The following is an 11,788-nucleotide window of genomic DNA, read 5'->3' as shown; positions in this document are numbered from 1 at the left end:
ATTTTTTTCTTTTTTTTTTTTTTTGAGAAAAATAGAAAAGAGACCCTAAAACCCCAGAAGTCGCAGCTCTTCCCGGCCCTCTGGGTTCCTCTGTTCTCTGGGGAATCACAACCTGGGATCCTCCTCGCTCTGACCTGGGCCACCCGCTCACAGTGCCTGCACCCAAGGGTCAGCCCCAGGGCTCCGTGCCCCTCTGTGCTGCAGGACAGGGACACTGAGTGGCCCCACACTCATCCCACTGCTGCCTGTGGGCTCCCAGCAGCCGGCTCGGTGCCGGCGCAGCGCTCCGTGCTCCCGCAGCTCACACTACACCCTACCCTGCTCCTCAGATGCAGCATGGAGTAACTGTCCCAAGAGAGCAGGGAGGAAAGCTTTATAAAAACTTAGCCTTAATTTTTTTGTTTGTTTGTTTCTTTTTGGGTTTTTCTTTTTTTCCAGACCTCCTCCCAGCAGGGCAGAGCACGCTGCTGCCCTCATCTCCTCCAGGCGTCCTCCCTTCCCTCGCTGCCTGCCCCGCACACCTCCTTGCTCCCAGCTCCAGCCGCCCTGAGCCTCCTCACCCCACGCCCCTCATTGCACCACACAGACCCAAGGCCGTTCCCCTGAGCGCCGTGACGAATGTCCCCTCCAGGCAGGGCCCCCCTCCTTCACTTCTGCTCTGCTTCATCGGCCACCGCCGTCACCTCGATGGCAGCGTTGTGCTCGGCCGTGGGACCCTCGGAGGGCACACTGAGCACCGCACCGCCGCCACTCACGTGCGTCACGTTCTGGATGGCGGCGCCGAGCCCCGGCAGCGCCAGCAGCTGGAAAGGGCTGAGCACCTTCACAACCGTGCTGCTGTCCTGAGCGGTCGCTGCCGCCGTGCTCAGCACCGTCACGTTGGGAGCGTCCGGGTGGATTTCCACCGCGCCGGGGAAGGCGTTGCCGGCAGAGGCCAGTACAGTGTAGCCACCCAGCAGTGGGGAGGCCGGAGAGCTGGCGGCAGGCGGTTGGGATGGGGTTTTACCCAACACTGAGGATGGGAGAGTCGAGACCACTTTGCCCAGAGGCAGGCTGGCGAGTTGGGACATCGGCACGGCCGGGGTGACGGCGATCTGCGCCGGCTGGGACAGCACCTGGGAGGTGATGGCAGCCGGTCCGGAGGTGGCCCGGGTGAGCCGAGGGCGTTTTAAAGGTGTGGGGACAGAGACGGGAGTCAGAGTCATCAGCACGTTGTTGAGGTGCTGCGATTTGTGCTTCAGCTCCTTGGCACGCTTGCGGTGCTCATCACACTGCTGCTCCAGAGCTGCAAGAAGAGCGAGGTCAGCATGCATCGAGCATCCCCACGGCTCCAGCATGGGCCTCACAAGTACCAGTGTAACACCAAACCTGCTGCTTTACACAGTAACAACCCAACTGCAGGAGCATACCTGCCAGATCCCGTGTGTACTGCTCCCTGGAGCGATCCATCTGGCACTTGTGGCTGGCCAGGACTTTCTTGACCAGGTCCAGCATCCTGAAGTTCTGCACCACGTTGTTGAGTAGGACAGCATCTTAAAAGGAAGAGAAGAGACGGGTCTTTGAGGAGCAAAACATTCCAAATGGTTTGGTAAAAAGCTATCTGAAAGCAAAGGTGTTCAGCTGAGACAGCCAAAGCCTGTGTGAGGGTAACACAAGGAGCTGGGCAGGAGAAGTTGTGAGAAAGTGCAGGAGGTTATTCCTGGATAAGCAGCACTCTCATACTTAGAAGGGATCAATAAGCCTCCTGGCACAGCAGCTGCTTGCTGCACCATTACTCCAATGGCCAAAGTTCCTTCCAGCTCCAGAGCCAAATGCTTGCCCAGCATCCTGAAGGCAGCATGGGAAACCCAGGGCCCAGAGAACCTGAAGGAATTGTGGCCACATGCAGCCTCTGCTCAGAGCTGCCCTCCTGCACCAGCACCAATGATAACAGGGCCGTCTGCACACACTGATAAGCTGGAAGTGCAGAAACAAGTTTCCTTTCTATTTCGTTTCTGACTGTAACAAGTCTGAGACACAACGGCTCCCAGGGGACACCCTCAGCCCAGTGCCTGCTGTCAGCTGCTCACCTCCCAGCTGCAAGGGGGGGTCCTGTGCCCGCTGCTGCAAACCCCTCATGGTGTCCAGCAGCTCCTGGTGGAACTCCTGGATGACATCATCCAGCAGACCTGCATCCCTCAGGCCTCGCCAGAATGCAAAGGTGTCATCTGGAAGGAGAGAAAGGGAGGTAAGGGAGGTCTTCAGATCCTTCTGAGGTGGAAGTGGGGTTTTCGTGGCTCTTAGGAAAAAAGGGGCTGCACATTAACCAGCTTCCAAGTGACCGTGATGTGCTCTCTGCCTTCTGTCCCATATAAGGGTGAGGTCCCCCAGGTCTGTGGGTGCACAGTACCCAAAGGGCAGACAGAAGGACAAATCCCATCCTGCTGCAGCACACAAAGCAGCCATGGTGCCAGAAGAGCCCACTCCTCCAGCTCAGGACTCAGCACACAGGTGCAAGGCTGCGACCACAGCACAGCTCTTCCAAGAACCCAATGCCTTGAGCCTCACATCTCTTTCCTCAGCTCCAATTACACCGGGGGACCACAGAATTCATGACTTTCCAATTACTTCCCCCACCCAGAGCCACACCACACTTAGACATTCCAGTGCTTAGAAACAATTCCACCCCAAAGCCCATGTAGCAGAGTTAGAAGGGCTGGCAGCAGGAGGTCTGAGCAGGGCAGCTGCAGCAATAGGCCCTGCTCCTCATCCCTGACCCCTGTCCCCACCACCCCCACTTCTCCCACATCACCCTCAGCCTCTGCCCAGACGCAGCCCTACCTCCAATGCTGGTGGTCCAATCGCTGGCATCCTCACATGTTTCTATGGTAATTGTAGCTGGGGATCCGTTCACTGCAACCAATAGCAGAAAAGAAAAAGAAAAAAAAAAAAAACCAAGCCCTGATTTTTTTCTGTATTTCTCACAGGCTGTTTCCAAGGGATGCTCTGCTTGCTTCACTGCTGGAACTGCCCCTTTTGGTTGGGTGGAGCCACTTTCACAGGAGCCACGCAGCTGTGGCATGCAGCCACAGCTGATTTTTCCACTCTGGAGTGCAATACCAAAGGGATTACTCCTGCAACCCTTGCACAAGACCAAGAGCACTCTCCTCCCATCCCCCTCTGCATACATCCTTCTTGCTCAAGGCAGTGCTCTAAGCTTGATTTCCTGCCCTCCCTTCTGGCCAGCTCGCCATCTGCCAGACCCGCACACCACAGGGGTCCCAAAGCTTTGCAGGGGATGGCTCCTTCCCCACAACAACCTTTGTGGGTTTTGTGCTTAATGCAGCTTCCCTCAGTAGTGAGCTAATAACCAGGGCCATAATTAACTCATGCTGGCAGCTCTCTGCCCCACAGATGTGTTCTGGAGTCCTCAGGGATGTTTCTTAACTCTCAATAGCAAAAGGAGTTGAAGAAAAAGTACTGAGAAATAGCTTTCAATAGAACAGCTGATTGTAATGATAGGACAAATTAAAGTCAGGGCTAAAGCTACAGAGATACAACGTCATTTAAATCCAGTTTTACAAACTACACACACAAGGGCAGATACAGAACCCGCTGTATTCCCCAGTTCTCTTTAATCTGCCATCAGACAAAACCAATAAATAATTCAGGCAGGGAGCCTTTAGCGAGAGCCCATTCATTATTCAAGCTGAAGTCAGCTCCCCACGGGGAGAGCACAGGAGGGCTCTGAGCCTGCACTGCTGAGGACCACATCAGCCCTGGGGGCTGTGACCAGCGTGGGACACAACAGCTGAAACAGAGTCCCCATCACACACCCACTGCTGTTTGCTCACTGATCAATTGCTTCAGCTACACAGGACAGGGTGCCAAGAAGGGCATTGGTCACGCAGTATTACAGAGCAACAGGGGGAGGGACTGCCTCTCTGCACTGAGAACATTGCCTAGTGCTGCTATGAGAAATCCTGCAACAATGCAAGGGGAAAAAAGCAGAATAAAAGCAAACTGCAAAGCAAAGTACAGTAGAGAGGCAATCGTAAGGGCCATCGGGTATGCAGCACCAGTTCTGCTTTAATCCTGCAAAGCTCCTGCTAAAAGGTGCCAGGAATTGCTGCACGTACCATCTGTGGAAGCAGGAGTGAGAGGGATGTACTCTGTGGAGGTCTGGCTGCTCAGGGACACCCTGGCACCCGTCAGGTCAATCTTGGTGCTCCGGCACGTGTTGGAGCAGACCTTGGTGTGCTGGTAAAAATCCAGCTCCCCCGAGTCCATGATCTTCCTGCAAGAGAGGGAGCAAACACAGGGACATGCTCACATGCTCAGCCAGAGGAGCAGCTCTTGCCCAGGCAGCACATGGAGCAGCCTGCAGAGCATCCCCCAAACACCTCAGCATCCCAGGGAGCATCCTCCTCACCTCCCAGCACCCTGCAGAGAGCAGAAGCCGTGCTCTGCTTCTGCCTTGCCCCAGCACAGTGCCTGCTAGCAGGACGAGGCTGCATGATGAACGCCTGCGGGGTTTGCTGGGCACACCACCATCAGCTGGAGAGACAGAGACAAAGGTCTGAGCATCCCTTGCCAAGTTCTCCCCTCCTTACAAGCAGCGTTCACTAAGAGTCACTTAAAGCAGCAGCCACAGCCTGCTTGATGCTGGCCACTTATTCAAAAGACTTATTGAAATGTCCACTTCTTGACAGCAGGGAAACCTTCAGGGCAGAACATGGTGGACAATCCATTCATTCCCTAAGCAACGTGACCTGCAGCCTTCGCTGTCAGCAAATGCTGGGGGAGGGGCTGGCATGCTAACCCTAAAAAACAACAGCATGGAATGGAGCTGAGGTCCTGTGGCCAAATTTCATGCAGTGATGGGGACTTATGGTACCACTGAAACTGATAAGCCACCTTGTTTTCCTAAGCCAGCAGAAGTTTTAGAGTAAACTTTACAAAACAAAGGTATGTTTGACTAAAGCTACTCAAGCTCCATTTGAAAGAAAGAAAACAGTGTAAAATGACTTAAAAGAGAAGGAATTTTGGGAAAGATGCCATCATAGACAAGCTGGGAGGACAGTGCTGGCTCTTGGGATCAGCCAGTTGGCTGAGCCTCTCTCCCCCCCCAAGAGGGAGCAAACGGGGTGAGATTCACACACTGTGCTTCTGACCACTGCTCTGCACATCCCAGAGCCCACGGCCCTGCCACGCTGTGCCAGGAGTGAGATGAGGGATGCCCAAGGATGCTCTGAATAGGTTCAGCAAAACACAGCTGTGTAGGAACAGAAAGAAGAAGGGAGAGCACGGGCCTACAGCAGGCTGATGGCTTTCAAGGGAAATTTTCCTCAAGAGCTAAAATGAGGAGGAAGGACTGAAAAAAATAACCAGTTCTCACGGAAGAATCTCACCCTGCCTTCCTCTTTTTTTTCCACAGCTGCTCATACAGACTCAGGTACGAAAGAAGAAGTTGGGAAGCCCAAAGCCAAGTGAACTTCTGGCATCCACCCACAGCCTGCAAGCTCCCCATCACACAGCCCTCACACACGTGATTTCCCCAAGGACCCACCCTGCCCAGCACAAGCCTGTTATGCAGAACCTACGCAGAGCAAAAGCTGCTTAGGAGTACGAGACTCATGCATGAAAGCAGAAGGATCCTGGCAGATCCTGTGAAAGGATGAGGAAAGCATGGCCATCCCCAGGGAGTGAAGTGCTGCCTACAGGCAGGGTTGTGGGTGTTACTGAACCTGTCTCATGCTGGTGTTCAAGAACACAGAAGAATTTAATTGCTATAGTTGAGGCCAGAGAAGCTGCCCGTTTCCATAAATAAGCTTTGAAGAAGCCCTTGGGAAAATAAGAAAACCAACAAATGGATCTAAAGCAGCTGTAATGCAATGGGAGTGTTAGCTCATGAGCAGACCACGCTTTGTGGCTCAAACAGAGCTGCACACAACACAGCCCAACCCCTGGGCACTAAAGTGCTCACTTAGGACCTCATGGGAAAGCAGAAGGGTTCAAGTGCTAAAACTTAAGGGGCTTTGCTGCCCCAAGTTATTCCCTGTCCACAAGGATATGCAAAGCCTTCAGGTGGACAACATTTGGGGCCAGCATTCAGCAGCACATCAGCGCCCCCTGGGACACAGCAACCGTGTAGAAGGTTCTGTCCCACCCCAGCAAGAAGAAATCCCATCTGCTGCCATGCAGACTGACCGGAGCATGATCCCATTCATCCGGATCGCCCGCTTCCAGTCCTTCAGAGTGGACTTTCCTGCCAGGTGCACAAACTCCTTGGGGCTGATGAGGTGTCCGTCGAACTGCAGGAGAAGCGCAGCGTCAGTGTGGTGAGCAATGAGGAACACTGCATCCCTGGAGATGATGACACCAGGCAAGCCTGGGCGGCTCGGGCCAGGGCTCAACACGTTTAACTGAAGTATCAGCATTGGAGATGGCTGGCAAGCACCCCTCAGCTTTGAGAAAACTGTTTGGAGCACCTCTAGCTCAGAGCTGAAGACATGCAGCTGGCAGCTGCTTGGCAAACCTGGGGTACAAGCAGCACATAGCAGTTTGCTGAATGCCCAACTTGCTTGCTTGCCCTGCACAGCAAAGCACTCAGGGTTGATGCAGGCGATCCCGAGCAGCAGTGCACAGCTCACTGCCCCAACTTCTGCAGTGCTGCGTGGGGCTGCATGGCCTCCACAGGCTCCCCAGCACAGCCCTGTGCACACAGCCCTGCGTAAGCAAGGAAGGAGAAGCCTGCCTGGCCTCTGACCTCCTGCTACCGAGCACAGACACTGCTATCAGTGAAACCTCTGACCCCTCTTGGAGCACACCTGCTTGCACAGAAAATCAGTTGCAGGGAGCTGGCCTTGCTGTACTAGGAGCCTGTTCTGCCCCTTTGCTTATTGCCCTACACACCCAGCTGGATCTGACCCCATGAGCTGAGCTAAAAGCAACCTTCAGAGCCAGGCAGACCTCAAAGCAGTGCTTTATGGGCAGTCTTAGGAAAGATTCCCCACCTCCAGGTCTCCTCTCCATGCACATGTGAACTTATGTTAAGGTGAGCTGGTTTACTCACAGTGCATAAAGAACTGCTGCATGGGCTTCAGTGCAAAGAGAATGCTGATTTTAGGCAGCAGCAAAAGCAATTATCTGCACTGGGAGCTGTTCTCTTTGTAAAAGGCCATGTTTCCTCTGCAGGAAAAGGAACATCCTTTGCAAAGCCCTCATGTGGCAACATGTCCACATGAAGATGAAGCCAGGCTCTCCTCCCACATCCATGCAGGTTTTAACCAGAAGCCCTCCAGGACACAGCAGACACTGCTCAGCACGTTCCCTACCTAAACTTCTCAACAAATCCTCAAACTCAGACAGCAGAAGACACCAAACTCCTCAAACTCTGCAATGAAGCAGTGAAATGTGGAAAGCATCTTTCCAGCCAGGTCTGCTCAGATGGAGCAAGACAAGTAGCAGGCACCACACCCAAAACTTCTTCCCTCTCCTACCATGATGCGGTTCTGACTCAAAAAAGGCTCACTGAGTCACCAAACCCCACGTGTAGCACACAGGATGATGTGGACACAGGGAACTCTGGTTCTTCCCAGCCAGAAGCAGAAGCAGGAACAGCACCACGGCCCCACACCCACCTGCACACACTTCACATTGATCCCGGGGCACACAAACTTCCTCCAGATGAGGTTGGCTTTGCTGTCCCCACAGGTGATGGGGTACACGATCTCTGCCTCCAAGCTGTCCTCGTCTTCAGCCATCTTCACTTCTCACAGGGAACAGAGCAAGGGATGGAGCAGAGAGAAACATGAGGTGCAGTTCCCAAAGCAGTGCTGAAGGTCAGGATCAGCACGAGTAGGTAACACACAAGGGACATGGGTGGCAATGGGGTGCTGTGGTCACAATTCACTCGCACGTTGCACCCGAATCGCTGAGGTGAAATAGCACACAAACATCCACATAAATCCTCCCACAGCTGAATGCATGAGATCTGAGAAATCAGCAGCCAGGGCTGCAAATCCAATTCTTGATAACCATGTAAGGACTGGTGGTGTTACGATGCCTACACATTCTCAAACCGTGGGTGAAGGCAACTTAAGGCTCTCCCAGCCCCAGCTCCTTTGCTCTCCAAATTCACTTTCGCTTGAAACCAAAGCTGCTGGAAAGCCAACATCACATCCTTCCGCAGCAAAAAGCCAAGAGCTGGCAACATCACAGGGACACAACCCGCACCAGGAGAGGGCAGCAGCGCTCCAGCGAGCAGCAGCAGCACCCGGCCCTCCCCAGACTGGAGTGCACCCCTGATGCAGAGCAGCATCCCTCATGCTGGGCACCCCGAACAGCACTTCTGATGGCAGACAGGGATGCAGGAGCACCCCCAGCCCTGCCACGCAGCAGTAGGTGCCTCCCCAGCTCTCAGCAGCCCCCGAGGAGCCGAGCCCCATCAGCTGCAGCTCAGACCTACCTAGCACTGCTTCCTTCAGGTGTGTGGATGCTGTGAAGGCGGCAGCGGCCGCAGCGGCTGCGTTTTCAGTCTCCAGGGTGTCCTCATTTATGTCACTGCTGGCAAGAGAGAGAAATGCAAAATGAAGCTGTGTGGAATTGCTGTCTCTGGCGCAATGTTTGGAGAAGGCTTCAGAAGTCATTCCTACTCTATTTTTTCCACAAAATCTGACTCTTCCCCCTGCAGCCAGGTGGGTACAGAGGAAGGGGAGGCAGAGATGCTGCTGACACAGCTGGGCTCTGGGTCAGACTCTCCGTGAGGAGCCTCTGTCAAATTCCCTTAAGGAATTCCCTGGAAATAACACACACATAGTGCACCAGCTACACACATGCTGCTTACTGCACAGGGGACCTCAGAGCAACACAAGTTCAACAGATCTGGGAACAGAGAAAACAATACAAGCAACAAACTCCTCTGTTTCCCCCTCTTACAGCCCCACATACATACAACATTAATGTAACACTAATTAACTGACAAAGGCAAAGAAGACCACTTTCATCTTGCCTACACCAGAACCCTCAGACCTCTCCAGGAGCTTTGCTGATGGGGCCACACATCTGCATCTCTCCTGTGCACTCAGCTCTGCTGGGGATCAGGCTCAGCCCAAGATTTGCTCCTCATTGCCCAAAGGCTTTAGGATACATACTGGGGTGGTTTTGGCTCTGCTTCCTCCCATCCCATTCTGGAGGGACTGCAGCAGGAGGAGCTGAAGCGTCCCCATCGGTTGCCATGACAATGCTGGGATGCAGCTGTCATGTCCCTGGGAGGACACACAGAGCAAGTGGGAGAAGGGAGGATGAGTGCTGGCAAAGCTGTGCCTGCCTCTGCCTCCTCTGGGAGCTCGGGAAAGAAAAGCCTCCACCAAAAGACTGCAGCAGAAATACAGGCAGCGCATCAGAGCAGGGGAACACAGACCTCTCCCAAGCACAAACGAAAGAAAAGCCTCCTGCTGATTGTTACCATTTCTGCTCTCCTCTGCTTTTTTTCAGACAATATTAAAATGCAGGAGCTAATTAAGCTCTTAAGCCTCTGCTTATATATATTTTTTTTTTTAAACAGCAAAACCACAGCCAAAAGAGCAGCAGAAAGATGCATTGAGCCCAAAGAGCCTCTCCTGCTGCCCTGGGGCTTTGCAGCAGTGTAAAACAAAGAGCTCAGAGCCTCCTCCACAGCCCAGCTACAACTGAGGAGCCTCCACCATGCCAGGGAGGGAAAGGAGCCCAGCAGAGGCACAAGCCCCCGGTCCATGCCCTTCCCACAGCAATGCTTCAGTATGGGAGCCCAGGAGCAGTGCTTTGAGATGCTTCAAAAAGCCCTGCAGGGGTCTGTCTGCTCTGATGGAGGGGCAAGGAGAGGTTTCCAAAGAAAAACAGGAGGGGAAGAAAAGAATGAAAGGGAACCAAACCAGTCAAGGCAGTCCCTGCCGTGGCTTATGTTCCAGACCTCACAGCCACATGAAAAGCAGCCCCTGCTCAGCATCCAAACATCCACAGCTCCCATTCCACGTCAGCTGTGGCTCAGGGAATCATGCTGACCAGAACCAGCACCACAGATGGAGCTGAGCCTGCTCAGATTTGACTCTAGTTGCAGCACAGCCGCTGTTTTGTGCTCTAAAAGATGAAACACGATGCCCCTCCCCAGAGCACAGAAATAGCAGGACAGAAATGTTTTGGAGAGCAACAAGTAGCTGCTTGCTGCCTGCTTTGTGGGAGCATGAGAACGCCTGAAGTGGGTAAAGCTACCCAAAGCCAGCACCAGATGTGAGTTGGGGGCTTCTGCCTGCCAAGATGGACTTGGAGCAAGACACAGACAAGATGGAGGAGAAAAGAAGCCAGCAGCCCATGTATCCCTGAGCTGTACCCAAACAGAGCTCACTTCAACAGGTGGGACAGGAGTGCTGCAGATGTCACCCAGGTTCACTCTGCTTTTGGATCAGTGCTGCCCCATCCAGCACTTCATTGCTAAGCCCAACCCCAAAGCTCTGCTGCACCGTGCCCAGCAGCTGTGCAAGAATATCCACTGCCTGGAGCTTAGTGGATCGCTGGGAAAGAAACAGTGAAAAAACTGATTTATCCACCGATGTGTCCACATCCATCCCACCAGGTCACCTCTGTTCTTACCCATGCTGGGACAGATTGGTGGTGACCAGCACTGTCTTCACCTCCTCCACCCCACTGCCATCCACTGCCGTGTCCGGCGTCGTCACCACCACCACCTCCTCCATGTGCACACTGACGTCCGGCGTGGCCATGGGAGCAGTGCTCTGCAGGGACACAGCACAGAGAGTGACTGCTCTGCTACCAGCAGTGCCACAGAGGGGACACAGCAGGACAGGGGTGAGTTAGACAGGTTTAGAGGGGTGTCATCAGGGGGGAGTTCTTTACAGAGCGGTGAAGCGCTGGAACAGCTGCCCAGAGAGGCTGTGGATGCCCCGTCCCTGGAGGTGTTCAAGGCCAGGTTGGATGGGGGCCTGGGCAGCCTGATCTAGCATTAAATGGGGAGGTTGGTGGCTCTGCATGTGGCAGGGGGTTGGAGATTCATGATCCTTGAGGTCCTTTCCAACTCTGGCCATTCTGTGATTCTGTGATGTTTCCAACAGGCCCTGGTGAGGACACATCTCCACAGAACCACCCACCTCTCCAGATGCTGTCACCCCCATTGTGCCCCGTGGGCAGAGACCTCATGGTGAGCAACCCCTGCAGGCAGGGGAAGCTGTGTCCTTGCACGCTGCTATGGCACAGCACTCCTGGCACCCAGCTCTGAGCTGCTCAATGCAATAGGAGAGCTTCAGCCCCCTTCGAAAGGCACTGCTGTGCTCCCAGGGCTACGAGCTGCAAGAGCTGCAACACCAGCAATGTAAGCACAGCTGCTCCCCCTCCTCGTTAAGCCACTTCCCATTAACAGCTTGCTCTTACAGTGTTTTCATTGCATGAGAAAGAAACAAAGTTAATTGTTGCAGCAATAATGTATGAGGCTGAGCGGACAGCAGGCAGCACAAGAAGCTGAGGCTTTGCTCCATCCCCTCCTTGCAAGGACGCAGCACAGCTCTGCAACTGCTGACTGCTGTAGGATTTTGGCTGACCTCTCCCTGCCCCCCCACGTTGCTTTTTGAGATGAACCCCCACAACACCACGGGCACAGAGCTCCCACCAGGCAAAGCACCACCCACACCACCAACTTCAGCGTCCCAACGCAGCGTTGGCAAAGAAGGGGGAAAATGGGATGAGAAAAGAATAGCATTGCACCGCCTGGTGTTTTGTTTTTTTTTTGGGGGGGGGAGGTTTGGCAGAAAGTCGCTGT

General features: G+C 54.0%; 1 protein-coding gene across 2 annotated transcripts; it reads right to left on the bottom strand.

Moving 5' to 3' along the window:
• Window positions 1–357: 357 nt before the first annotated feature.
• On the bottom strand, window positions 358–10,853 carry GMEB2 (glucocorticoid modulatory element binding protein 2). Of its 2 annotated transcripts, none has more exons than XM_042891361.1 (9): window positions 10,609–10,853; window positions 8,450–8,544; window positions 7,623–7,750; window positions 6,190–6,293; window positions 4,119–4,276; window positions 2,821–2,892; window positions 2,070–2,207; window positions 1,410–1,532; window positions 358–1,285 (listed from the first exon to the last, which is right to left on the bottom strand). In XM_042891361.1, the coding sequence occupies exons 1-9, from the start codon at window positions 10,737–10,739 to the stop codon at window positions 648–650; spliced, it is 1,587 nt and encodes a 528-aa protein (XP_042747295.1). In that variant the 5' UTR covers window positions 10,740–10,853; the 3' UTR covers window positions 358–647. The 2 variants fall into 2 exon arrangements, with proteins under 2 accessions (XP_042747295.1, XP_042747294.1); XM_042891360.1 differs by having other exon boundaries at window positions 8,450–8,547; window positions 10,609–10,850.
• Window positions 10,854–11,788: the final 935 nt, after the last annotated feature.

Source organism: Lagopus leucura, unplaced genomic scaffold, assembly GCF_019238085.1.
Source record: "Lagopus leucura isolate 7727_CA_CO unplaced genomic scaffold, USGS_WTPT01 130-6_obj-0_obj, whole genome shotgun sequence".
NCBI classification, from domain to species: Eukaryota; Metazoa; Chordata; class Aves; order Galliformes; family Phasianidae; genus Lagopus; species Lagopus leucura.
Note: the sequence above shows the minus strand (reverse complement) of the source record. Positions and strands in the feature narration are given on the sequence as shown.